Source organism: Syngnathus floridae, chromosome 17, assembly GCF_059516105.1.
Source record: "Syngnathus floridae isolate MCC-2025c chromosome 17, RoL_Sflo_1.0, whole genome shotgun sequence".
Classification (NCBI taxonomy): domain Eukaryota; kingdom Metazoa; phylum Chordata; class Actinopteri; order Syngnathiformes; family Syngnathidae; genus Syngnathus; species Syngnathus floridae.
In genome coordinates, this window is record NC_142429.1 from 10056362 (window position 1) to 10082552 (window position 26191).

Consider the following 26191-nt stretch of genomic DNA (forward strand, 5'->3'; position numbering starts at 1 on the left):
AGGGTCCCACCCTCAACAGGAACCGGCTCGCGCTGAACATTTTTCGCATAGTGTTATAGAAGCCAGTCGAGCAACACAATTCAGCGCCGGGGTACCAATTTTAGCTCCTAAGTTTCGTTATTACGGGTACCAAAGTCGGTCTTAAGTCTCATTATTACTGTTGCTGAAGCTGTTTGGGTAACAGACACAACAAACCGAAGCCAACGGCGACACAACCGGAACCACAAAAAAAGGTATGTACAATATAATACACACTTTGTTTAATCCTAATATCTATTCCGTTTATGAGTGATGTAATATATAATGTTCAGGATCATGAGGCCCTTTTTACTTAGTAGTTGGATAATTAGTATTATTTTTTTCTTGCATATTGTAATTATTTCTTTTTAATGTATTGCCAGTGTAAAATCACACAAAAGCGGAAAAAGGAACAAGATCCTAATTTGTGATCTTGTTAATGAGTAGCTGTGTGTCAAGTCAGTTGCTCACAAACGAACGACGCATCGTCGGTCTTGTGATTTGTGTCGAATTGTGAGTGCAGAGCCTGATCACTGTTAAATGCATCTGCAGGGTGAAGGTGCAAGAGGAAAACGTTTCGTCAACCCGAACTATGGAACTGTCCCTGGTAGGTTTTAAGTTTAATTTTCCAGATGAGCAGATGGATGGATGGGTGACTTCATCATCACCCCTCCAACCTCTTTAGGTTCACCCAGCTGTCAAAGCCTTCATGTGTGGTGCTCTGAGTGGAACCTGCTCCACGCTACTTTTCCAGCCTCTGGACTTGGTCAAAACACGTCTGCAAACCTTGCAGAACAGCGTGGAGCCTGGGTAAGGGTGTACACACGTACAATTCTTCAAATAGATAGTCTTGAATTTTATTTTTTCCAGTTCTGGCCGTTTAGGGATGATGAGGATGATCCTGAATGTCGTGCGGACAGAGAGGCTGCCGGGACTGTGGAAAGGAGTTTCACCGGTTAGAACCGAAATCGAGCACGTGTGACTTCTTAAATGCCAATCACTCATCTCTCTCCTGTTTTTGTGTGGGCCCAGTCGTTAATGAGGACCATCCCTGGTGTGGGGCTCTACTTCAGCACTTACGGCTCCTTAAAGCAACACTTCTTCCAGGACAAAAACCCCACGGCCTTGGGAGCTGTGCTGCTGGGAGGCGGGGCCAGAGCGGTGGCTGGGGTCCTCATGTTGCCTGTGACCGTCATCAAGACTCGATATGAAGTAAGAAAGCAGCGTTAACACAACGAGATGTGTTTACACTCAATTTTTCAAAAGTTAGAATTTGTTTTTTTTACCTCAGTGCGGCAGGTTCCATTATGAGAGCATCACCGGGGCTTTGCGCAGTGTGTGTCGGACTGAAGGTCCTGCGGCTCTCTACTCTGGCCTGATGGCCACTATGCTCCGAGACGTTCCTTTCTCTGGAATCTACGTTATGTTCTACAGCCAGATGAAGGGCAATTTGCCAAAAGGTATGTCAAGAGGAAAAGCGGGACAGATTGCCAGAGGGATGCAGTGAAAATATTTTATTTGTACCACCTTCTTGGAACTTTCCATAGTTTTTTTTTGTCTTTTCTCTGTTTTGCTGACTTTATCTATTGTGTATCTTCATTTTAGAGATTAGCGTGTCTGCTTTTGCCCCCCTGGCTAACTTCAGCTGCGGGATCATGGCAGGGGTGTCTGCCTCGCTCATCACTCAGCCTGCCGATGTGGTCAAAACTCTCGTCCAAGTGAACCCCCAGTTGAGCACCATCGACGCCGTCAGATTCATTTATGTGGTATGTATGTCACTTGCTTGAAAATTTAGGAAAATGAGAGAACAGCAATTTCTGGGACACATGAATAATATTGTGGAAATACTATGTATTATTATTTTTTAATTTTCACATTTGCACATTCATTGAAAATAAATGGTCTAGTAGGAACTGGCCTTCTTAAAGTTACAGTATTTAGTTTTATTGAGATGACACGTTTGCATATTTGATCTTCTCTCCAAGGAACATGGACTCGAAGGCTTCCTAAGAGGGGCGTTGCCACGTTGTCTTCGGAGGACGATGATGGCCGCCATGGCGTGGACCGTGTATGAGCAAATGATGGCATATCTCGGACTGAAAACATGAAAAGGAAAGGTCGAGGTCAAGTTAGAAGACGTCAAAGAAGAGATGCAGTTGCTCATTATGTGTCACAAGTGTATCTTGTTGCCCTCAATGATGGAGTTGCACTTTACACAAGAGCTCGTAAAAGGTGGACACTCAGAAATGTGTTCAGCGGGGGTTATGGCTGAAGTTGGTTTAACAAATACTAATCTAATGAGTAGTTTTGGTTGCACTTTCAGGTCGATCACATTTTAGAAATTGCACAGTGAGAGTTATTTGAGTTTTGTCAGCGCTGTAGTCTAGACCAGTGGCTCAAGAAGACTAACTGCCTATGTTGGTGAAAAGAAAAAAAAAAAAAGAAGCTGATATTTAAATGCTTTGTTTTTTTGCTTACTATGACACTTTGTAATACCTCATCACAATATTTATAGTATTTTTATAATATAATAAAACAAATCTTCAAAGTTGATAGTGATGTGTGCTTCTTAACCTGCTCTTAAATGCTGTAAATGATTAAACCGAAGGCGTCTACTTAACATCAAGACCTGAAGCATGACCTATGCTGCTGTGCAGATACGGCAGTTATGTCATAGGGGCATGGACCATGGTGGCATAGTACATTCGGTCTTAACCTTGGCTTATAGAGGAAATATGAATGAAATATGAATTTTTATGGACTTCCCAAATTAGAGGTTTTGCATTAAACCAGAAATTTAATGGAGCATATTTGGCATGATGTCTTAATTCATGACATAAATGGCTGATGGTGTACTGTAGGGAGAGGCTAATTATTGAGCATAATAAAAATCTAAAACCTCATTGATAAGCAGGGCAGGGCAGTCGTCTCGTATAGCCTGATCAGCACTCATTTATTCATCGGTATATTTCTGTCTGATTATTGATAGCATTTTTTTTTTTTAAGAGTAAACTTAGATGCCATGGAATAAACTACCACCTTAAATCTCTTCTTTTCCTTTTTTGTCTTTGTGGCAAATAACCTAAAACACTATTTTCTTTCACGCCACAAGACTACTAGTCTGCACTTTTTTCATGGAAATTCCAGTTCCATCACCCTCTGACTGCTTTTGAAGCAGTAGGACTAAACTTTTGGTTATCTGTGTGTTTATCAGCCTACTTATATTTAATTTTTTGCCAGGAGGATTCAACGGCTTCATTTTTCAATATTTTACCAAGGACAATTTGTGCACTCAGTTGTCATGCTGACTGGAACTCTTTATCTTCAGCAAATAAATACACTTGCTGCCAAACAGGTTAGACTTTGACTGATAAGTCAACGTCTCAGCATTGTCTTAATATGGTCTTTCCATCTTTTCTTAATATGGCATGGCCATCCAACACATACCACCACCGTCACTTAATGTAACACTGCCACCTTTCGATAAAGCAGCAGAATGACAACAAGCCTGTTGAAAGTAACGAACCAATCACAAGCTTAGAAAAGGACTATAAGTATGACGTCACTTCCTGAAAGCGGCCTTTTCTACCATCGTGTGGGTTAGTCTTCCATACGGCGTTGTTTCGTGGTGAGTTCCTAGAACGCCTTTTTAAAATATATATAACCTCCAAATGTATCTAAATAATTAAGTAGCCCCCTTACAACCATCTTAACCACCTATAATGACGTTAAAACTAGACATGTGATTTTTCACTTAGTGTTAAAACGCCCGAACTAGTTATGCTAACATTTGAAGCTAACTAGCATGTGACACGCGCTCATTCCACGCTCTCTGCTGTGCCCGACTTTTACGCACTGCAATAATGAATGTTATAACGTGTGTGTTCAAAAGATGCTAAATGTTTTAGCAACTAGATGACACGCTATTTACATTCCCTGTCAGTTTGACTGTAAATTGAAATTGGGCATTTCTGTCTGTTAATGTGCCCTATACTTTTAATTTCAATCCACAGCTCTCCCAATTCAGTCGTAACTCCGGGAAAGCGGTCACGATGTCCGGAAGTCTGGATGTCCTTCAAATGAAGGAGGAAGATGTGCTGAAGTTCCTGGCTGCAGGAACCCATCTCGGAGGTACCAACTTGGACTTCCAGATGGAGCAGTATGTCTACAAGAGGAAAAGTGATGGTACGTGTGGATTTAGTATATCTAGTCATTTTCTATGCATGTTTTAGAATGGATTTTAAGATAATTTTCTTTTTAAGGTGTGTACATCATCAACTTGAAAAAGACCTGGGAAAAGCTGCTGCTGGCTGCAAGGGCCATTGTTGCCATTGAAAACCCAGCTGATGTTTGTGTCATCTCCTCCAGGAACACCGGACAGGTAAAATTCAAGTCATTAGAGTCTGATGTTTTGCTGTTAAGACATAACCAATTTTGAAATGTGAAAATGCACATTATTAAAGCTTGGGCACTGCTGTCATGTTCAGTGTTCAGGTGTCGGAAATGTGCAAGAGTAATTATGGACGGGTTTTCAGAAGCCATTTAGGACTGATGTCCCATGATTGTGGTTTGGTAGACCTTGGTCACAATGTAATCCCTCTTAAAAAATAAATGTAATGACGCCCAGTGGAAGAATTGACAAGTTTTGCTTCCTCCTCAGCGAGCAGTGTTGAAGTTTGCCTCATCCACCGGTTCTACCACCTTCCACGGTCGCTTCACCCCGGGTACATTCACCAATCAGATCCAGGCCGCTTTCAGAGAGCCCCGCCTGCTGATTGTGACAGATCCTCGTGCTGATCACCAGCCACTGACGGAGGCCTCCTATGTGAACATCCCCTCCATTGCTCTGTGCAACACAGACTCCCCACTTAGATATGTGGACATTGCCATCCCTTGCAACAACAAGGTGAGCCATGGAATGAAATAACTTGACCGCTTCATTTCACAGGAGCTTGTTTTCTAACGTGTCTGTTTTAGGGACACCACTCTGTGGGTCTGATGTGGTGGATGTTGGCCCGGGAGGTTCTCCGAATGAGGGGCACAATTTCCAGAGAGCACCCCTGGGAAGTCATGCCTGATCTGTACTTCTACAGGGACCCTGAAGAGGTAACTATTACTATCACAGATAGGCACAACACCACATACAGTTACTGACTATGGTGCTGTTAAATGTAGATTGAGAAGGAGGAGCAAGCCGCTGCTGAGAAGGCTGTTGGAAAGGAGGAGTTCCAGGGTGAATGGACCGCCCCTGCAGCGGAGTTTGCCCAGCCTGAGGTTGCCGACTGGTCCGAGGGTGTTGCTGTGCCATCTGTGCCCATTCAGCAGTTCCCAGCAGGCGCTCCAGCAGCTGTCAAGCCCGCTGAAGTCTTTTCAGGTGAGAATTGTTAATTAAAATACATATCAATTTAATGCCTTTTTTTTTTTGTGGTATCTTACTTTATGTTTGTCTTGCAGAGGACTGGAGCAATCAGCCAGCTACTGAGGACTGGTCCACTGCTCCCACTGCCCAGGCGTCTGACTGGGGTGGTGCCGCTTCTGATTGGTCTTAAAACAGAAAATAAACCTGAACGTGACAGAAAATAAAGTGTTTAACACCATTTTTTTCTGAATTGTCTGTTATTGTTCACCTTCTGAGACAAGCTGGAAATTGAATCCTGGTAGATGTACAGTAGCCACAACAGTACTACCACAATGGGAGTGTGCTATAAATTTATTTTTTTTAAAAATGGACAGATTATTTGAAATTTTTACAATCCTTCAAGTGAGTAGTGGATGAATGACATTTTTTTTGTTTTGTTTTTTTCCTGGGGGCAGGGGCTGTAAACCATAGCTACTCCTTAAATGGCTTCCTACTCGAGCAGAACGTCGACGACTAACCTGTGTTGCCAAATGCATGTATTACTATGACAACAGTGACGTAGAATTTTTAGAGGGCATCTATATAATATTCGATAGTCTTGTTTTCCTTCGATGTATCCATTGAAACAAAAGTGAAGCGGCTGTCCAGCATCCCGCCTGTGCAGAACAATCACCACCTCCACATTCGCGCTCGACAGTCAAGTGGGCGTGTCCAAGGGCGGTTCTGACTCTGCTATTGGACGAACACTGTTTCCTTTCCTTCTCGACTTCCGCTTTCTGCACGCCCAACCACGGTATAATGATAATAATGATCAAGATGGCTACTACAGAAGCCTTCTTTCTGTAGCTAAACACGGATTACATGGGGTCACTCAAAACTGCAGTTTAGAACTTTTAAAGTCCTTCGTAGGCGTCGGGGGCTACGCCGGGTACAAGACTATATGGATTTATCACGGAATGTGCCGAAATATTAGTAACTGTGTCGCCTGGAGCAGTTATTCAACGGAAGCTAGCTAGTATAGTAACCAGCTAGCGGTGTAACTGGCGACTCCGGCGTTAGCTGACCACCCGCGGGGGGAGCCTGGCTCTATTTCGCACGTCCGGTTTGTGAACAAATGGCAGAACCGAGGAAAGTTCCCTTCGTCACCCTCTCGTCGTTCAACACATCCACTCCGTCGACCCCGGAGTTGAGCAAGAAACGCCGTCGCGAAGATGAGGCCATGACTTTGGGGAGAGACGCTGGTGGAAGTGCGGTCGGGTCAGAAGGTGGCGGAGGTCTGTTTGGGACTTCGCAAGGTGATGCCGCCGAGCCCGAGGAGGCGAAACCCACCGTCCGGCTCAACCTCTCTCTCTCCGAGCCAAGTGAACGCGGTTCTGCCGAATTTAACTACAGCGAGCTGGTGTTCCCGACGCCTTCACGTCCTTCTCAGGTGAGGAGACACTCGAGCCTCGGGGTAACATAATGTGAGCAAGGGGGCTTCGTCTGGCGAACTGGGTTCTTGTATACAAATATTATATTATTTCCCAAAGTTCCCAAGTTATGTACATTATAATATTCAATTACAATGTAGAGTCTAACACTCACAGTAAAGACGTCATTAGCAGGTCATTAAAAACGACTCTGGGCTTTAAGTAAATTGGATTGATAAATAAATCGCATACACATCTAACAAGCAGTACTGTTTTTTTTTTTTTAACTAATAAAATTGACTATTCACTCAATAATTACCTTTCTGTCTTTTACATGTAGGTACAACTTGCAGCAGCTTCAACTACCCCTAAAGGACTCACACCCTGCCTGGACCCCAACGACCCACTTGCTGATGATGAGAGGGAGAGACGGGAGGTTGAAGAGTTGGCTAAGAGATTTGAAAACAAATATGTAAGTTATTTTGTACAGTTGTATATAAGTTATATTATACAGCTGTAGAGCTGTGTGATATGGCCTCAAAATAAACAGTCAATTCTTGAATGACTTTGGTAAGCAGACTTTTTGTTGAATGTTGGTGTACTATTAATTTAATGCCTTGTTTGCAGGGTGGCGTTTCCAAGAAGAAGAAAAAAGACAGGATGCAGGATCTCATCGATATCGGTTACGGGTATGACGAGACTGACCCCTTCATTGACAATTCCGAAGCTGTGAGTTCTTACTCCATGCACACATCATCAGGTTTGGGGCATGAGGGGGTTCCACCTTTATGCAATAGCACGACTGTTAGCTACGTTAAATGACTGTAAACTAACAGGAAATGATTTTGTAATAGTTATAAACAATGTTGTGATATAACCAATGAACAGCGTGTTCTTTTTGTACAGTATGATGAGCTGGTTCCAGCCTCTCTGACAACCAAACATGGAGGCTTTTACATCAACACAGGAACTCTGCAGTTCCGAGCCGCGTCTGACTCCGAAGCAGACGATACCGAGAATAATCACGTCAAGGTGTGTTTATTTCACCTCTGTAAAAGCACAATCATTGTCTTTCATCCAACGTGATGGTAAAAAGGAACATCCGTCTCCTAAAAGATAAAAGATGGAGACGAGCGGGTGATTAAAAAGCGGAGGAAAAAGCAAGATGGTGCAGTTTTGGAGGAGAAGAAACCCAGGAAAAATAAAGTACCAAAGCCAGGGTGAGGTTCTAATTTTTTGGTTTGTCATGGCTTTGAAATCTGCTATAATGTGAAGACTCCAATGATGAATGTAGTTCTTGAGAAACACTTATTTTCCTTTTCGTATCTCGACAGAGTGTCATCCTTGAATCGTCCAGAAAAGAAGAAGAGGAAGAAGCTTATGAAAGATTCCCTCCATCTGGCCAACATGTTGCGCCGCTTCACCAGGGAGAAGGAAGAGATGCGAAAGAGGAACATAGCCGGCGCCAGTTTGCCACGACCCCAAGCCAAAACGCCCGGTGCGAACACTTCGGTCGTCAACAGCCAAGCTAAGGTCGCCGGCGGCAACGACTGCAACATGGCGGATTTGACATCCGACCCGGCCGTGATATCACTGCTGGGGTCGGCCAACAATGATGTGTTGCACGACATGATGGGCGATCTGGACTTTGGGATGCTGGACTCTCCGCAGTCCTCCAGTCCTACTCAGGGGGAGAACGGCTCCTTTGGCGTGGGCCAGAAGGCAGGGGCGGGCCGTATGTTGCAGGCTAGTATGATGAGTCCTCCACCACTGCCCACTGGTCTCCCAGGCCCTCTCTTGAAGCGCATCGAAGACCTCAGAGCGGTACGAGATTCCTTCGATTGATATTTGCATCATATGCGGTCATGTTTTACGATGCTAATTCTTGTTTCATGTCACAGGCATCTCGTCAGTTTGACGAAGAGGGCCGCAAGAAGTTCTTCACCATGGACATGAATAATATCCTACTGGAGTGAGTGACATTGATGTTTTGATTTTTTTTTCCCCAAACATTTTTCAGATCAATAATCAACAAATTATTAGATCATTTGCAGTGGCGTCTCAAAGGTTGTTAAATAATGCTTCTTGAATTTCAAATCACTTGACTTTTTGGATCACAAGTTACAAGCATATGGCAGGCAGCTCGCTCGCACTAGAAGAGAATTTTAGACATCCTTCCTTAACCCCTGCTTGTCAAATTGTATTTATAGCTTGTCTATTATAAGCATAACCCTCTTATGTGTGTGTGTCTGTGTGTGTATTAGTATTGATTTACAGGTTCAGGAGCAACCAGCAGATGTTCGTTCAGCTGTCTACTCTCACTTGGAGGCCTTTGTCCCGTGTAATAAAGAAGGTCTGCTCAAGCGCCTTAAGAAATTGAGCCTTAACATACAGGTACTTTTTTTTTTTTTTTGCTATGTCGCCTCCAAATTTTATATGTTAGAAAAAACATATCATCTTATCAGGATCGCCATTAAAATGTGAATACTGCCCTTTATGAAATGAAATTGTTGGATGCCCCCACACCCTCCCCTTCTTTGGCTAGGACGGCAGACTCCGTACACCGCTACTCAAGCTGAAGCTGGCGGTGTGCAGCGTGATGCCAGAGCAAATCGCTCGATACAACATGGACTGTATTGCAAAAGTGGCAAAGTAAGCGCACTTCCAAATCATCATTTTTTTTTGTATGTATAATTCCGGGCAGCCTTGTGGTTATTTCTCGTAGCTCTTTGATTAGACGCAACACAGATTTTGTCCGAAAGCACTGACGTACTGCTTGTTTGCGTCTCACTCCTGACAGACAACAGTCCGAGGAGGGAGAGAAAAATGCTTCCGAGGATGAGGATGAAGAGAAGCCAGGCAAGAGGGTGATGGGGCCTCGGAAGAAGTTTGTCTGGGATGACAAACTCAGGTCTGTTTTGTTTTTCTCCTGCTATCGTAAAAGCAGTCGATGGATTTCTTCGAGTTTACCAATCTTTTTTCTCCCCTGTTGTCATTTTCGGTCAGGTCGTTGCTATGCAACTTGGTACGAGTAAAGCTGAGCTGCTATGAGCTGGAGGGCAAGACCACGTCTCCTGAAGATTACCTCAAAGCCTTCATGGAGACCGAGGTGAAACCTCTTTGGCCTAAAGGTTGGATGCAGAGCAGGTGAGTCTTTTTGTCCTGACTTGATTTTGCCAAGTTAGGTAGTTGGTAGCTCAGTGGTGATGTTGGTTTTATTTTTTATTTTATTATTTTTTTAAAGGATCCTGTTCAAAGAGAGTATCGTGGCTCATGGTCACCTCACCGGCTACTCGTGAGTAAAGTGACAATTAGTAACCGTTTTGTTACAAAGTTACCAATCACACTCATCTGACTTGTGTTCATTCCAGAGCAAAGAAAAAGATGATCAACACACCAAAAGTCAAGCCAAAGGTAAAAGAGGAGAATGTGCAGAATTGGCTTAATTTAATCACTCTAGTCTGGGAAGGCATATTCATTTCAAAATATTTGGTTCTGCTTGTATCCACTATATATTTATAATCTTTACAACCTGCTATTCTCTTATTTATTTACTGAGCCAACAAGGCGATTAACTTGAACGTTTGTTTGTCAGGAGGCGGCGTGGGTTCAGCGGACCACACCCTCAGCAGGTGTCGCTCCATCCCCCGTCGGCCAGGTTGCTAAGCGACCGTCTCAGTCGCCGGCTGAGCCCATATGCCTGGATTCCCTCGACGACGATCTGGCGGTTCCTTCCTTGGACTCCATCTCCCAAGCGCTTATGATCCTCGGCAATGCCGCCAAGGGCCTGGCGCAAGGGGGCAGCCCTCCCTCCCCGGAGAGAACGAAGAGCGTCGCCAACGCCGCCACCGCCGCAGCCCCTCATGTCTCTGCGCTCCTTCAGCAGCATCAGCAGAAAAAGCACTCAGTCAGCACTTCCGGCGCCAGCAACCCCCGCTACACGTTCAGCTCTTCGTCTCCCTCCGCCCCTTCGTCCCGGCCGTCCTCGGTCACTTTCTCGCCCGTGTCGTCGGTCAGGGTGGACGCTATGGGCAATGTGAAGGGCCCGGGTCAGGTGCACAGACACTCGGTGTTGAACACTCAGAGACCCGTGGGTGTCGCCGTGCCTAAGGTCAACGCTCCTGCTTCATCTGCTAAACCCCGCCCCCCACCCACCGCGTCAACCCTCGCGCCTCCGGGATCAAAGATGGGGGTCTCCGCACCCACTTCAGGCCTCATCAAATGCAGCAATAATAAAGGCGTCAGCAGTAGCGAGCCCATCATCGTTACGCCGCCTCCCTCTCGACAACCGATGAGCCATCCGTCGCCGGCGCACATGAACCCCAAAAGCTTCCTGGCGACACGGCCGCCCCACAGCCCCCAGAGCAAAGCATCTCCCACCGCCCCGTCCCACATGGGCATTCAAACGACACAGCAGTCAAACTTCATCACCCCGATGCACGCCACTCTCACAAAATCCAGTCACAGCAGCATCACGCCAGTGGTCAAACTCACACCTCGCACCGTCAACTCGGCCGTCACCACCTCCCCTCGCACCCACGGCTCGTCCGTCACCACCCCGTCTCGCGGCCTCGGCTCCGTCGTCCCCAGCCACGTCATGCACACCCAGTCTCGCACCCTCAACACGGTCGTCACCACCTCAGGCTCGTCCGCCCCCTCCCCAATTTCCAGGTCTCAGGTGACACCCTCCATGCAACAGTTCTCCTCCAAAAGTCCCACAGGGTTCCGCTCGCCGTACTCAGGTGCCCAGGCCGGAACAGTCAAGGTGGGCCCAGGTGGTTACGCTTCCCCGAGCAACCAGAAGAACCCAGTCAGCAGCAGCAGCAGCAGCAGCACAGCCAACAGTAGCCTTACCAACTCGCCATCCATAAGCAAACATTCAGGAACTGCCACCCCTCCCACGACGCTCTCCGCCAACTCAAGCCAGCGCCAAAGGTCCACAGGAGTGACGATGTCTCAGGGGGTCAAACCGGTGACGTCGGTCCCGTTGTCAACGGCCTCTCCTCAGTTGCCTCAGGTTGGTACCCCCGCGGCCTTGAAGATGCAACCACTTGATTTTTGTTTTCCCCTTTCCACTCAGGCGTCATCAGCAGGGGGCAGCAGTCTGCTGGGCTCCACCCCGTCTCTCCCTCTGGGCTTCGGGATGCTGGGCGGTCTGGTTCCCGTCTCGCTTCCTTTCCAGTTCCCGCCGCTGCTCAACCTGCCCCAGTTGGGCGCCGCCGGCTCCAGCATACCACCCACCAGCTCTGCGGCCAGTAGCAATGCTTCCTTCTCTACCTTGACTCAAAGTGAGTGCAGGATGTTGAAAATCGGCGATATAATTACTGCCGCGTCAGAATAGTGCCGGGAAATGAATGTGCATTACACTTATGAATGAACTCATTCCAATAATTCCATTGTACGGAGTGAATGAGCGGCTTGTCTGCTTGACATGCATCCATTTTGTTTGCTTCAACCGTCCGAGCGTTTGTTCTCGTCTGCCGATTTCTCTCAATGTCACGTTGGTCACGTTTCCCATCTGCCTTTTTTTTTGTATCCCTCGTTCATTCTTTTTCCCCTTTCTTTTTCCTCCTGCCCTCCTTTTCACCCCCATGTTCTTTGTGCCCCCCCGTCCTGTCTTCTCAGATCTGTATAAGAGTCTCCAGTCGGGCTCTCAGGTTGCTCTGCCTCCTCACTTGCAGCTCGCTTTCTCAGGTAAAATGTGAGCCTCCCTCCCTCCCCTCCACTTTCCCACAGTTGCTCCTTCCTTGTCTTTCCGTCTGTGCCTTTGCTGTGCTCATCCTGTACTTGTGGTCGTATGCCCCTCCCTCCTTAATTGAAGACATTTCCAGGAATGCTTGTGATTGACAAGAAATTGTTTCTGTGCAGATGTCAGCCAAAGCCAAGGAGGAGACAACAAGAGGAAGACTCTATGATAGCGGCTGGACTCTGTGCCAGATGGAGCAGACCACTTTTCATATGTTCTGCTTTTCAGGAATGGAAAAGGCTTTTGATAACTTTTATATCTTTTACAGCTAAACAAAACGGCAACTACAATTTGTCGACGTTTACAAGAGACCTTATATCACTGTGGACAGGGAGCAAACATGCATGTACGGTATGTATGTGTGTGTGTGTGTGTGTGTGTGTGTGTGTCCGTCCGCCAGTGTGTATATGACGAGACAGGATCGACGGGGTGCCTTTGTATGTTTCCCTCCCTGATGCATGGTCAGTGACTACATGGTGCTCTTTTTAAACCGGAGGTGCAACGGTACATGGCTAAAATATTCAACTATTCAAATTGTGCTTTATTTAGCACTATAGTACAGTTAACTTGACCGGTTACAGCACAGTTGCAAGTTTTGTATTTTCCTTTCAAAGTGTCCAAATCATTATTAATCAGCTGAAAAGCAAAAAAAAGGAATATTTCAATAGATCCCATGGAACATCTGTACCGTTGCACCCCTATTTTAGACAATAATGAAATTTTTGCTGACATTTGTAAGAAATGTAAAATGCGGAGCTTTCGTCCGACCTAAGCTGAACATGTTTTCTCTATTTTACTTGAATTCTTCAGAGTTACATTCTGTACAGTACTGAAACCTTTTAATTAAAAATCTTATCTTCATATGGTAAAAAGATTGGATGGAACCTGTTGTCGAAAAGCCAACACAATATGTGTAAAAAAATAGTACTATGTTGGGTAATTGGTTTTCCAAATTATGTTTTCCAGCTGTTAGGCAGGTATGCATGAGTAAGATGGGCTTGCATATGGCCTTGATTAACTTAATGTGCATTGGGAAAAAAAAGTAAACATGACACCTCAATGATCAGGCAGTGTAGATTTTTTTTATCTTATGACCAAAAAGAACTAAATCATTTATGGCAAGATTTCAAAGCATTACAGAGGAAAATATGAACAGCGTCAAAACAAATCAAAAGGAGCAAAAATACAAAAAAGTGGAAACTTTCAGGAAACGAGATGGAAAAAAAGGCAAAGGTTTCTTCTGTGGTTCCATGTCTACTTGACCAGCGGCCTGGTCTTATCGTCATCGCCGCACTGGTGCGCTTTGTACTTTTTCACCTCCGCCATGTACTTTGACCAAGCGTCACTCTTGCCAGGCGTAGACTGCAAGGGAGAGAAGACACGGTAGGTCAAAGCAATTTCCATCTTTGGCTCATCCTCTGCTCCTTACCTCTGTGTCCTGTTTTTGCTTCTTGGCAACCATACCGGTCTTAAGGAACACACCGCCTCTGCGCTTCCCCACCTGGGTTAGGACATAGAAGACTGACACCGTTACAGGAGGCCTTGCCTTAGCAACGAAGGAGACTACACCAGAGCAGGTCTACATTTTGTCTGCTGTCCAACCACCAGCCTCATCTGTGGAGAACATCCCCCAACTCATCCCATCTAATATGGCTTATGATACAGTACTCACAAATTGGTAAGATATTGAGCCTTTGGGTGAAGCTTCATTTGACCTTCTAGCACAAGAGATCATGCATTCAACAGTGTGAACATTTAGCCTGAAAGTTTACCCTGTTTGTGAGTAGTGTATACAGTCATTCTACAACAATGGTGAATTGGCCTAAAGCTGTCAATTTGGATGTGCTAGCTGCCAACCCTTACAAAGCTAGTGACGGGAGGGGGCTTCGTATGTCCTTGCTCTCCATCTGTCCCCTGCGCCTTTTTCCTCATTTCCTCCTCCATCTTCTTCTTGAACATCTCCATAAAGCTGCCGTCGTTGGCGAACGCGTTGCCCGAGGACGACGGGCCTTGCTGGCTCCCCGACGGGGACGCGGGGCTTCCGCCGTCCGAGTCCCCGCCGCTGCTGCTACCGCCATCAGTAGGGTGCGATTTGGCGTGTCTGCGCCTTTGTTCCATGTTTATTGATTGCGGTGGTGCCTCAGTGTTCGGGAGTTGTCCCGGACTTCCAGTTGGACAACGAGCTGCTCCTCTTGGTAACGCTGGCTTGTGTATATAGTTTAGCTCGATAGCGTTTCGTAAACAAAAAGAACGTGTTCCTTGCGAAAAGAAATCGGTCGAATACAATCCGCGACGTGGCTCGTATAGCACTTGTTAAGCTAGAAAACAAAAAACAACATCAGTTAGTTCGAATGCTAATGTTGCTAACGTCGTCTGATTGACTGCTTTCGAATAAACTAGCACCAATTTCAGCTGGTGACGTCGATACGTTGACAGAATTAAACGTTAGATACCACAAATTTGAAATACCCGTGTCCAGGCTCGTAGAGTTTGTGAAGTGGGCCTGTGTTTTGGCTAGGTTTTCACTAAGCCCATTGCTCGCCGTCGGCCATTTTTAGGTTATCAGCGACGTCACGCCATGGGCGTGGCTTCAACTTGTGTTGGCTCGAAATTTACTTTTATTATTTTAATAAACTTTTATTTTCGGAATATTGTGTAACGATGTCACGTAAAGGCCCAATGTATCAATGTTTCAGTATCTTTTTATTTATTTCCATCCATCCATAGAAAACCACACTGCTGCTCCTGGATCCGAGATTCGACCCCCAACGGACTCTCCTCTCCAGCACCCTTGAATAGACCTTACCAGGGCGGCTGAGGAGTGTGATTCCTCTGTCGTTAGAACACACCGTCCGATCCCCCTTCTTCAAGAGGGGAACCACCACCATTCATTTTCGTATTTTATTATTGTTTATATTTGTGTGCATTGTGCAATAAACCTACTTGTGTCCAAGTTTACCTAATGGAGTGTCCGTGTGACGTCACAGATCAACCAGCCAATCAGGTGAGGGTGGGTGTGGCTTTGGCCATATTTCCCTAATAAAGTGGCCTGTTATTAAGTACACTTGAAAATGGCGGTGTACCTGCGGAGTGTCCAAGTGACGTCACAGATCAAATAGCCAATCAGAAAGTGGGGGTGAGGGCGGGTGTGGCACTTTTCACTTCAACCAGGGGGTGTTAACCTCCAGTCCTCGAGGGGCCGCGTTCCAATATGATGTCCTCGTTAAACACACCTGCGTGAAAACTTTTAGCTCCTTTTGACCGTGAAAGAAGCTAAAAGTTTTCACGCACCTGCGCTTAACGAGGGTCACTTGGAAAACATGTTGGAACGCGGCCCCGAGGACTAGAGCTTGACATCTGTGACCTTTGACCATGATATTTCCCTAACAAAGTGGCCTGTTATTAAGTACACTTGAAAATGGCGGTGTACCTAATGGAGTGGCCGTGTGCTTCCCTCGTTAAGTGCAGGTGCGTGAAAACTTTTAGCTCCTTTTGACCGTAAAAGAAGCTAAAAGTTTTCACGCACCTGCGCTTAACGAGGGTCACTTGGAAAACATGTTGGAACGCGGCCCCGAGGACTAGAGCTTGACATCTGTGACCTTTGACCCTGATATTTCCCTAATAAAGAGGCCTGTTATTAAGTACACTTGAAAATGGCGGTGTACCTAATGGAGTGTCCGTGTGCTTCCCTCGTTAAGTGCAGGTGCGTGAAAACTTTTAGCTCCTTTTGACCATGAAAGAAGCTAAAAGTTTTCACGCACCTGCGCTTAACGAGGGTCACTTGGAAAACATGTTGGAACGCGGCCCCGAGGACTAGAGCTTGACATCTGTGACCTTTGACCATGATATTTCCCTAATAAAGTGGCCTGTTATTAAGTACACTTGAAAATGGCGGTGTACCTAATGGAGTGTCCGTGTGCTTCCCTCGTTAAGTGCAGGTGCGTGAAAACTTTTAGCTCCTTTTGACCGTGAAAGAAGCTAAAAGTTTTCACGCACCTGCGCTTAACGAGGGTCACTTGGAAAACATGTTGGAACGCGGCCCCGAGGACTAGAGCTTGACAACTGTGACCTTTGACCCTGATATTTCCCTAATAAAGTGGCCTGTTAAGTACACTTGAAAATGGTGGTGTACCTAATGGAGTGTCCGTGTGCTTCCCTCGTTAAGTGCACCTGCGTGAAAACTTTTAGCTCCTTTTGACCATGAAAGAAGCTAAAACTTTTCACACACCTGCGCTTAACGAGGTGAACTTGGAAAACATGTTGGAATGTGGACCTGAGGACTAGAGCTTGACATTTGTGACCTTTGACCATGATATTTCCCTAATAAAGTGGCCTGTTATTAGGTGCGGTCTCAGTTAAGCACTTGATCAAGCACTTTCCCCAATTGCATTTATTTATTCATGCAATTGCTTGAAGGGATGCATGGAAACACATTTCACTCGTATACCTGGTAGCATTTCTCATAATGACCAGAAGATGGCGACAGTGTACCGTCTGAAGACTATGGAATAAGTTTGGGATGACTATCTGAATCTTTAAATTTATTTTTAACGGTGTCTTTTCAATAAACTGACCATAATCCTTGTAATTAAATACGTTGAAATGACAAATTAGCACCTTTTATCTTAAACTCCCATTTATTTGTAGTGCAAAGGTAGAAAGGAGAAAGACTAACCGATGTTCAACTTGCCTGATCCCTGTGAAAAGTACCACATACTATCATATTTGACCAGTTCAAACAGTCATCCCAGCAATTGGGCAACAAACACCAAACAAAAACTTAATCAAGAACCACAAAAAATGTGCATACAAATTTAGGTCAATAAAGACTACAGCATAGGTTTCTAGGGATGAAAGACAAGACATTAATCAGCATCTTTGACATGGGGATGGATGTACTGAATGTTCATGCTCCAATGTAGAACATAAACAGTGACGATTGAAAGTACCATCTATTGACAGATACAGTATGTGCACTCTGGTTTCTTGTGAACAGACATACTCCAAATTAGCATTCTTGTGTATTCAGTAGTTAGAAAAACTAAAACAGGTCTTTAGTGTTGCATCATGTCGATCATAGTGTATTTGTGATGCTTAAGGAGGCCTTCAATTGCCTACATTCACATTTGTGCAGATTCTAAAGTGGTGAGTGCATTTAGGTTTGACCAACCACCATTACCCTGCTTCAATGGAAAAAAAAAAAATGTCACAGGTTGAATTAAACTCATGAGAATAATCACATTCAAATAAAGCTTATAAATGAAAACATGCAATTCAACTAACAGCTACAGAAAAATACAACAAAGGGAAGGACTCAAAAGTTAATACACTGTATTCACCCCATATTTCATTTTTAACTACACAAAGGATATGGTGTCTTCTTGAAGGCATTCCACAAAGCCACTGCTCTGGGAAAGTGCTTTTTGGCTGGTCATGTTAGAGTTCTAAGGAGAATATTATTCAAGTGAAAACAAGATTAAGATTCTCTGGCAGTCTAAGGTCATTCAAATAAAAAAAATACAGAAAAATTCATGTGGATGTACAGTGTATAAATGGAGGTATACCAGTGTAGCTTAACGTCTACCTACAACGGATGGTCCAAGGCCACATTTCTACTGTTCCTCAGTTCCGTGTGATATTCAGCAGATCTCTAAGAAATCCTGACCGCTGACTAACTCTGTTAAGAGTGCCTTAAAATACATTTGAAAAAGTCTAACTAAAAAAAGACACCATGCTGTTGTTAAAACCCCCCAAAATATAAACTAAAAGTCACCTTAAAAGGTGAGACCGTTTTTTTTTTTTCTCCTCACGCACTTAGGTCCCAGGAGGAAAGAGCAATGATGGGTCGCTCCGCTGGAAATTATGACGGTACCATGTTCGACCACTAGGGCGTGTGTGTGTGTGCAGTAAAGCAGCAAAAGGCAACGATGAGTGCAGTCCTTTCGTTTCAAGTGTTATCTTGGCTGTGGCCGTGTGAGGCCTCTCCTTGCGTTGGTGGCCATCCTCTGCTGGGCCAGGAAGGACAAAGCCTGGCTGGATGAGCTCAGCCTCTCGCCCGCCATTCTCTGATGCAAGGTCATTCCCTGAGAGGAAGCAAAACTCGTGTATGGAGGCCGTTAAAAGCACAGAGAATACTTGAGGACTTCTCACCATGTTATACCAAGCGCTAATTATGAGTTTCTCCTCCTGGTCATGTCTGGATCGGCTTTTCTCATAATCACGCTGAGCACATCGTCGCAAGTTAGTGAAGACATCCAAACTTGATTTGTACAATGTACAAATTTGTACAACTATACCTCCAGGTGATGGATTTTTCTATCTTTCTCTGTCAGCTGGTTCTTCAAGGCCTTAATGTCAGGAGTCACAGTCGCTGGCTGTTGCTTTGGATCCAAGGTCTTCACCACCTAAACACAATCGAGCACAATTATAAAGATCTTGAGAGTGAAAACTCTGTTCATAAATTATTTTCACTCAATGAAATTGTTCATCAACCGGGTCGTTTGTAGATCAAGTACGGACCGTTCTCGCCTTGTCCATGTAGCGCTTGTATCGCGCCTCCATCTGTTTCATGTCCTCATCCTTCTTCCGCAGGATCTCCTGGAGTTCATCTATCTTCTTTGCCACTGGTAGACAAGAGGATAAAAATGAAAGCAAAAGAAGGCGCCCTTTACGAAGGCTTCTGCAACTGAAACGGTGCAAGGATGGAAAACATTTGTGAAAAGACTCAACTGTTGCTGTCCACTTTGGGCTCCAGGTCATCCAGGTCTTCTCTTTTCTTTTGGAGATCAGTGTGAGCTTCATGGAGCTTCTCTCTGGAATCAAAAGTGGAATCCGCCTTTTGTATGAACAACAGAATCAAATCATGATTGGAGTCAAATGGGAGAACTTACAAATGTTCCTCCAGCTTCTTCTTCAACAAGGAGGACTATAGAAAGAAAACAAAGAAAATACATTCAACTCTAAAACTTGCGTTATTGTTAAAGGGGCGCGCACACACAAACACAGAGTCAAGTCAAGGTAAAAGCTGTTAAGGTCAAGCTGTTGAATCACAGGCCATTTGGACCGTACTTACGATAGCCTGATTTTGGCACGGTTGTTCAGTGGGGCAGACGGACGGGTAGGGACAAGACAGACAGACAGAAGAGGGGGGCAGGTGTTAACGGTGAATCAGCAAACACGGCAAACATGGCATTCATTTCAACACACGGCAAATGACAAACGTGGATTTCGACAATTTCATACGGTTTATGTGGTGTTATTGACGTTAGTTTCGGAACTCAATGTCGTGCTTTGCCATCTTCTGGAAGCTATTATGCAGAGCTGTTTGCAGCTTTTCACTATGTGGGACAGGGCTGAGCTCCTAAAGTGGGGCAACCTTTGGCTTTTATTATTCCAGAGTGTAATGTATCACGACAAGGTCCATATTGAGATTTGTCCACCCACTTCTGCTGCCAAATATGATTCATAGTAGAGATATTTTTCTGTGTGCGGATATCAAATGAGTGAATTGAAACAAGCACTCACATCCTCCGTCTTGCTATCCTGCGCTTGAAGTGCTTTCTGGAGCTCCTCAACCTGAGAACGCAGCTCGGAGATCTGCTGCTGCTGCAGCCTGAAGGGAAAGAACAACGGCAGGATTGTTGAAGAGCCGCTCGAGAAGGACGGATGATGAAACGCAAAAGTTAAAACGGGTGGGAGGAAGAGAAGTGCTGATCCTTGTGCATCTGTGTGCTGCCGGGCCATGCGGCGCCGCGCTCCACCGAGCATGCTCACTGCGCTCCTCTCCTCCTGTTAGTGAAGATGCTTCCCACACCCTGGGCCTGGTGTTGCCTGGCTGCGCACGCACACACTCAGTCCACCCACATGTCCACATGGCCGCAGGCATATAAACACACACAGACAAGAGACAATCTGGCTTTCTGCGGTCTGTCCTCCAGTCCGGCCCACACAGCTCAGCTGAGCGCACAAGTGCAGAGGGTGATTTGACATTTAGGCAGATAGCACTCCTACCATCCGCCAAACGGCCATGTTAATGTCAAAGAACGCACAATATGGCGGCACAGAGCGGGCAGAAGTCGATTTCGTTGACGGCGAGCTGTCGCCTACCGCTTTTGGGTTTCGAGAGCGTTCTTGCTGCGCTGCGCCTCCTCAAGATCAGTCTGTACCTCCGCTAATTTCTGTCTGTAGGTTTCCTCTTGGACACACAGCATCTTGTTTTCACTCTGTAAGCGCACCATGGTCTCCCTGCAAAGAGGTTTTTATTAGAGGTTATTAAAAAAGAGGCCAAGAATTGGTCACGAGAGCAAAACAAAAAAAACATACGCGAGTTCAGTGGGCATGATCTCGGCAGCAAGGTTTCCAACTGCGGCTTCGTTGTCGCACAAGCTTCCTGTGGAGAGATTAGATTGCAGATTGCGCTTTTACGAAATAAAACGACTCATGTTCATTCAAACAGCTGGCAACTCTCCAAATGCAAATTTGCTGAGCCCTTATCTCACACGTTGGTATTTCTGGTAAACCATTTCTTCCTTTTTTTTTGTCATTCAATGGCATCAATGTTAGCTTACCTGCATCACTGAGACACTTTTGCTGCACCTGTGCGCACCTCAGCTCGTCATTTGTCTCCCGAAGAGTGTCTCTCTCCGTCATCAGACGCTAAAAATTAAACATTGCTTGAGTTCGGGCAACAGAGAATCTTTCTATTAATGATGTAAATCAATCTTTTGTGTCAACAACTCACTCCTTTCTCTTTCTGGAGTGCCTCGTATTTATCATAAAGGTTCTTGTACTCAAATTGCCACTTCTCAGCTTTCATGGCCTCGGCCTGGTGCTTGGTGAGAAGCTCGTGAGCCTGCAAGTCACAAGAGAGGGCAAAGTGATTGACTATGTTTACTAGCACTTTGATGTCAACCTGGAAAAACGATGCTTGCCTGTTTCTTGTACGTGTCCATCTGAGTACGGAAGACGTTAGCCCTGCGGAGCTCCTCCTCCAGCTCGCAGGTGCGCTGCATGTACACGGTGTTTCGCTCCTCCAGGAGGCGCACCTGTCTGCGGAGGTCACCCAGATCTTCCAGCTTTCTCTTGTAAGTCTCCACCAACGTTTCCAGCTGGTTCACCCGGTCGGAGGAGTGCCTGAGGGGCAGGAGGGGAAGCGGGTAAGGACAAGGCATCCCTCATGTACTTGGCCGAGGTGAGATGGTTCGCGATTGGCTCCTCGCTCTGCTTGACTTTGGAAAGTCTCTGACGCAAAGCGGCATCAATGCATGAAATGTCTTTTATCAACACAGATGTCAGAGTGAGGAGGTGAATGGACGTCTGTGTGTGGGCAGTGTGGGAGTTGTTTCTGTGAGTGGAAGATGAGAATGGAGCTTTAAGCATTTGCATGGCTTCCCACATTTGATTGTGCCGCGATGCGTCATTTCAGACGTCAAAAGGACTTGTTGATTAAAAAGTTCAATAACTATCATCAAAAAAACTCCTGACTGTAATCCTTCTAAATTATGGAAATGATACTTTCAAGCTATTATATGCTAGACAACAAAAAAAGAAACTAAATAAGCAGTCTTACCTGAGAATATCCATCTCATCTTTGAGGCCTTGTGCTTCTTGCGCAAGACTGGTCAAATCTTCGTTCCTTTGCTGCACGTTGGCCAAGTCGCGCTCCAGCATGTCCGCATGCAGACGCAGGTCATCTCGACTGTTCTCCAGTCTAATGTGTAAAGTGACATAAGCACCCTTTTAAATTCGACTATGATGATGTTGTTCAAAGTATTCAAAGACCTATTCAAAGCCTATTACCGCCACTGTGACCATCTTCAAGCGTATCTTGCTCCAAATCTTTACCTGTAGTTCTCATCTTGGAGCTGCTCCATTTGACTCTGCAGCAGCAGCAGTTTCTTGCCGGTGATGGCAGTGCCGGAGACATCCAGCGAGTCGCAGCGGTTCAGCTTCTCCTTCAAGGAACGAGTCTCCGTTTGGAGTGATAGCTTCTCCTCCTGAGCCACCGACAGCTGCTGAGAAAAACGGAGACAAACATGGAAAAGGCGTGCAATTGGGGAGAAGCATCAGAAAGGGAATGAATGCTATTGAGATTGAAGATAGAAGACGGGGCATTCTTGTGGAGAAAAGACCGCAACGGCACAAGCACATGACCGAGTCGCTGAAAATAAACTCGCCACTTTTTTCGTGTGCACACATGCTATGTTCTCAATTTACATGCTTACGCCTCAAGACTAAGTCAGCTGGTCTAAAATGTTCCCAGGCCGATTTGTCTCAATGGTGAAGTTGTTAACTTCAGCCTCGGGGGTCAATGAACGGCTGCAAAGAAATGTGCAAGGAGAGCATACAATCTTCTGAGGTCAGTCAGGAAAAAAAAAAGTTTGACTGAAGAAAAAGTATATAGTGGACAGTATATTTACAAACTGTAGTGGGGCCAAGCAGGTAGAGGTGTTTTTTTTTTTGGGTTAGACAAGAGAGCAATGCAATCTTCAAAAAGAGGGAGTAGCAACTTACCTTTTGGAATCCTTGGAACCTACACTGCACTTTAAGGACAGATTGCATGCTTTAGCACAGGACCACAGACAGCAAATCAATTTCCAAACAACAAGTGACTAATCCCTAAAGCGTGGGCTACGCAAGTAAACAAAACAGGTGGGCTGAAAGCCGTGGAAATTTGAGTTGGACGCGGCTCCATCCAAAGGCAACGCGTCAGTTTTAGTTTGAGGTTATGCAACACTTCATGTAACTTTGGGGGTAAAAAGGAGGAAAAAAAAAAAACTCAATACAATCAGTGTATTCTCCAAGCCAAGGTTACGCAACATCAAATCAAAAGAAAGTACATTCAGGCACTCTAATCAATAAGGGCCAAAATACACCAACACAGCAGCACACACACATTGAAAAAAAACGGCGCAGCAAACCGGTTCTTGATGTTTGCCAACATAAATTTACCTGATGTTCCAGGTCTTGACAACGCTGACGAAGGTCCTCTTTTTCTCCCGCCTCCTCACTTAGAAAATAATACTTCCTGGACTGCAGACACAGAATAGTCAAGCGGTAAATTGATCATTCATAGAGGGGAGAGAAAGAGTATAGATTTCCACCTGGTAGTCAAAGTCTCCGTAGGTCTCTGGGCTCCCTGGTTCAGATGAAGGCTCTCTTGATAAAAGCTACACAAAAACAGCTTAAGTCAATAAAATGTGTAAAATATTGCCTCAGTTTTTATACAATTGGGTTTTGTCCGAATTTAAATACAGGAGAAAATGTGCAAATTGTGAACAGCCATTTAGTTCCACCTCTGAATACAAGCGGATTGGGAATTCAAAGATGCTAACTAGCATGAAGCTCACAAGCAGCTGACTTACCTCCTGAATGGCTGTCATGACGACATGCTGGACAGATTCCTCGAGTGTCATGATCTGCTGGATTTGCTCTGGTTTTAAGAAAAGAGAGAGCTTGGGGAACGAGCAAAGCTTCTTTTTCTAAATAGAGGAAGCATCTTGCACGACCTGATCACTTTGATGCTCTAGCCGCTTTTACATCTCACATTTACCTTGTTTCTTTTCACAGCTGACGGCACAACCCAAGACGAGTTGCACTAGCTTGCCCAGCTCAGTGATGTCACCCATCTCACCAATGAGATTCACATCAGGCAAATGCTCTTCTAACACTTGGTGGCCCAGTATCTGGTGTTGGAAATCAGAAGAGGAACCACAAAAGTTAAAACAATAATGTGCTAGATCCTTTTTATTCCAGCATGACCATAGAGCAGCTTCATCACAACACTTTTGCACCAATAATGTATTTATAACCAAATAAGTTTTATCAAATAAAAACATTCCTTACATCATGGTAATATTCCAGCATGCTCTTGAGAATCTTCTTCAAATTGCTGACCTTCAGGAGAAAAACAAACACTGTTAATACAGTCATTTGAACAATTCTAAACCTGTTCAAAAGAATTTCGCATTGCCTTGAGGCGCCAGTTGTCTTCGCTCTCCTCTTTGATGCTACCCAGCCAGGTTTCATTAAACCAAACAGGGTCTCTGTTGATGACAGGTAGGAAACAAGTGACATCACAGTTCTGGTCTCTTACATAATGCAAGTATGTACAGCATAAAGTTTGGTTCATTCAACGAGGAATGCCATTTCATGTGCCCACAACAATCACCTAAACATATCTAATTTAGGTTGCAAATATACTTACATTATATTTAGGACATGTGCGATGGCCACTCCACTTGTTAGGTCTTGCTTGCTGTTGCATGATGGCACCTGAAATGTCTGCAACTGAGAAAAGTACCACAAAGACATTACTTTCAAAGTAATGACACTAATTTTATAAATAAAATGTTTTCAGTCAGCAAATGAGAGTAAAATACACTTATTTAAATGCATTACTTGCGCTTTAAACCTTCTTTCAATTTAATTTGTGTACATTAGAATTATGGTGTGGGACAGACAGGTGCATTATGACTGAAGGGCAACTACTAAACCCACAAATCGCTACTTGGCTCATTTTATATTAACTAGGACATGTTTCTTTGCTGATACTGGAGCAGAATAATGAAAAGATAACGCAGGAAAGCAAACAGGTTGTTCCGAGCGAGTTAGCCGTGCAGGTTAGCGTCGCTAGCTTACGAACGCTCAACTTTCACACCTGACTACGCGACGGCTAATCTATCGTCTCCATTTCGGCGATAACGTGACAGTATTATTTCACAAAAGTTCTAATGATTCCAAAGTTTAATTTGCCACGACTGGTCTGTCACCTGATAACTATTAGCAATGCTATGCGGCTAAAGTCAAAACTTACCCATGTTAGAAGTGAATCACACAGCTCGGCTTTGTCCAGGCTCATTCTGTTTTTTGTGTGTGTCCGGTTTTGTTACCCGTAAAAGCTTCGCCTTTATCTTGTGAGGAGAAAAGAGTTGTTTCTAACTTTGTTACTTTCGGACTCCGGACACGTTCCACGTCAGTCAGGTTGCCATGGCCTTCATGTGCTCCTGCCTGCTGCCTGCGCGTATGTCTCGCCTCCAGGCGGACTTGCGAGCTTCCGTATTTAGAGCGTTTCTATGGAAACGGATTATGTTTCGGGTCAGCTTGTCTGAAATAAATAGGCTAAATATGACAATAACAACAATACACACATTATCGCATATTGTACTATGGATTTTAAATAAACAACCAATTCGAATGAGTTATTATTGTATATGTTTCTGAAAAATATGGATCAATTCCATCATTTTAATTATTTTATTTTATATTCTAGTAAATGTTGAAGTACGTATTTGAGTCCAGTACTTACAGTTAATACAAAATTAAACCAATGAATGAATGAATGTTTATTTATAAAGCACGTTTCTCAAAGTGATTTACATTAGTTAAAAACTACACACCCCTGTTTGAATATCAGGTTTTGTGGCATAAATGACACCAAGATAAATCATTTCAAATCTTTTAACGTGGCCTACAACATGTACAGCTCAATTTGAAAATATATTTTTAAGAGGTGGTGTGGGGATGGAATGACAGATGAAGTGTTTGCGCAAGTGTGCACACCCATAATAGGGTTGGCTGTTCAGAATTAAGCAATCACAGTCAAACTCGAGTTAAATGAGAGCGTACATTACGAGTTCCAAAAAGCACCACTGGATGGCT

General features: G+C 44.8%; 5 protein-coding genes across 12 annotated transcripts in view; 3 read left to right on the plus strand and 2 right to left on the minus strand.

Annotated features, from left to right (window-relative positions):
* Nucleotides 1–31: 31 nt before the first annotated feature.
* LOC148384394 (mitochondrial glycine transporter A-like) lies at nucleotides 32–2571 on the plus strand. 2 transcript variants are annotated; one of them, XM_088357851.1, is made up of 9 exons: nucleotides 32–233; nucleotides 402–476; nucleotides 571–625; nucleotides 704–828; nucleotides 889–973; nucleotides 1051–1230; nucleotides 1310–1478; nucleotides 1624–1784; nucleotides 2004–2571. In XM_088357851.1, exons 3-9 carry the CDS (start codon nucleotides 611–613, stop codon nucleotides 2124–2126), a joined length of 858 nt encoding a protein of 285 aa, XP_088213977.1. In that variant the 5' UTR covers nucleotides 32–233; nucleotides 402–476; nucleotides 571–610; the 3' UTR covers nucleotides 2127–2571. The 2 variants fall into 2 exon arrangements, with proteins under 2 accessions (XP_088213977.1, XP_088213976.1); XM_088357850.1 differs by lacking the exon at nucleotides 402–476.
* A 953-nt stretch (nucleotides 2572–3524) lies between these two features.
* rpsa (ribosomal protein SA) lies at nucleotides 3525–5615 on the plus strand. The gene is made up of 7 exons (XM_088358584.1): nucleotides 3525–3646; nucleotides 4032–4203; nucleotides 4281–4399; nucleotides 4679–4924; nucleotides 4996–5124; nucleotides 5194–5392; nucleotides 5473–5615. The coding sequence occupies exons 2-7, from the start codon at nucleotides 4071–4073 to the stop codon at nucleotides 5565–5567; spliced, it is 921 nt and encodes a 306-aa protein (XP_088214710.1). The 5' UTR covers nucleotides 3525–3646; nucleotides 4032–4070; the 3' UTR covers nucleotides 5568–5615.
* A 485-nt stretch (nucleotides 5616–6100) lies between these two features.
* Nucleotides 6101–15495, plus strand: ubn2b (ubinuclein 2b). Of its 2 annotated transcripts, XM_088358163.1 has the most exons (18): nucleotides 6101–6806; nucleotides 7127–7258; nucleotides 7414–7515; nucleotides 7693–7818; nucleotides 7903–8006; nucleotides 8121–8610; nucleotides 8688–8758; nucleotides 9051–9180; nucleotides 9332–9438; nucleotides 9587–9697; nucleotides 9793–9933; nucleotides 10031–10081; nucleotides 10158–10200; nucleotides 10382–11803; nucleotides 11867–12074; nucleotides 12412–12480; nucleotides 12655–14210; nucleotides 15260–15495. In XM_088358163.1, the coding sequence occupies exons 1-17, from the start codon at nucleotides 6492–6494 to the stop codon at nucleotides 12699–12701; spliced, it is 3669 nt and encodes a 1222-aa protein (XP_088214289.1). In that variant the 5' UTR covers nucleotides 6101–6491; the 3' UTR covers nucleotides 12702–14210; nucleotides 15260–15495. The 2 variants fall into 2 exon arrangements, with proteins under 2 accessions (XP_088214289.1, XP_088214290.1); XM_088358164.1 differs by lacking the exon at nucleotides 12412–12480 and having other exon boundaries at nucleotides 6104–6806.
* trir (telomerase RNA component interacting RNase) lies at nucleotides 13593–15131 on the minus strand. 2 transcript variants are annotated; one of them, XM_088358166.1, is made up of 4 exons: nucleotides 15002–15131; nucleotides 14396–14850; nucleotides 13962–14033; nucleotides 13593–13894 (listed from the first exon to the last, which is right to left on the minus strand). In XM_088358166.1, the coding sequence occupies exons 2-4, from the start codon at nucleotides 14648–14650 to the stop codon at nucleotides 13787–13789; spliced, it is 435 nt and encodes a 144-aa protein (XP_088214292.1). In that variant the 5' UTR covers nucleotides 14651–14850; nucleotides 15002–15131; the 3' UTR covers nucleotides 13593–13786. The 2 variants fall into 2 exon arrangements, with proteins under 2 accessions (XP_088214292.1, XP_088214291.1); XM_088358165.1 differs by having other exon boundaries at nucleotides 14396–15110.
* A 1655-nt stretch (nucleotides 15496–17150) lies between the features above and the next one.
* hook2 (hook microtubule-tethering protein 2) overlaps nucleotides 17151–26191 on the minus strand; it is a 36892-nt gene continuing 27851 nt past the window's right edge. For 4 of the 5 annotated variants that reach the window (XM_088357906.1, XM_088357907.1, XM_088357905.1 and 1 more), the window contains 23 exons: nucleotides 25347–25603; nucleotides 24738–24820; nucleotides 24504–24576; nucleotides 24377–24427; nucleotides 24084–24216; nucleotides 23896–23963; nucleotides 23635–23700; nucleotides 23483–23563; nucleotides 22376–22542; nucleotides 22101–22241; nucleotides 21463–21664; nucleotides 21273–21383; nucleotides 21100–21187; nucleotides 20855–20921; nucleotides 20639–20776; nucleotides 20057–20144; nucleotides 19605–19610; nucleotides 19423–19457; nucleotides 19262–19344; nucleotides 19052–19155; nucleotides 18829–18936; nucleotides 18683–18754; nucleotides 17151–18615 (listed from right to left, as the gene is read on the minus strand). In XM_088357906.1, coding sequence (XP_088214032.1) covers nucleotides 18487–18615; nucleotides 18683–18754; nucleotides 18829–18936; nucleotides 19052–19155; nucleotides 19262–19344; nucleotides 19423–19457; nucleotides 19605–19610; nucleotides 20057–20144; nucleotides 20639–20776; nucleotides 20855–20921; nucleotides 21100–21187; nucleotides 21273–21383; nucleotides 21463–21664; nucleotides 22101–22241; nucleotides 22376–22542; nucleotides 23483–23563; nucleotides 23635–23700; nucleotides 23896–23963; nucleotides 24084–24216; nucleotides 24377–24427; nucleotides 24504–24576; nucleotides 24738–24820; nucleotides 25347–25391 — 2139 coding nt within the window. In that variant the 5' untranslated portion in view covers nucleotides 25392–25603 and the 3' untranslated portion in view covers nucleotides 17151–18486. The remainder of the gene's footprint in view (nucleotides 18616–18682; nucleotides 18755–18828; nucleotides 18937–19051; nucleotides 19156–19261; nucleotides 19345–19422; nucleotides 19458–19604; nucleotides 19611–20056; nucleotides 20145–20638; nucleotides 20777–20854; nucleotides 20922–21099; nucleotides 21188–21272; nucleotides 21384–21462; nucleotides 21665–22100; nucleotides 22242–22375; nucleotides 22543–23482; nucleotides 23564–23634; nucleotides 23701–23895; nucleotides 23964–24083; nucleotides 24217–24376; nucleotides 24428–24503; nucleotides 24577–24737; nucleotides 24821–25346; nucleotides 25604–26191) is intronic. The other variant, XM_088357908.1, reaches the window with a different exon arrangement.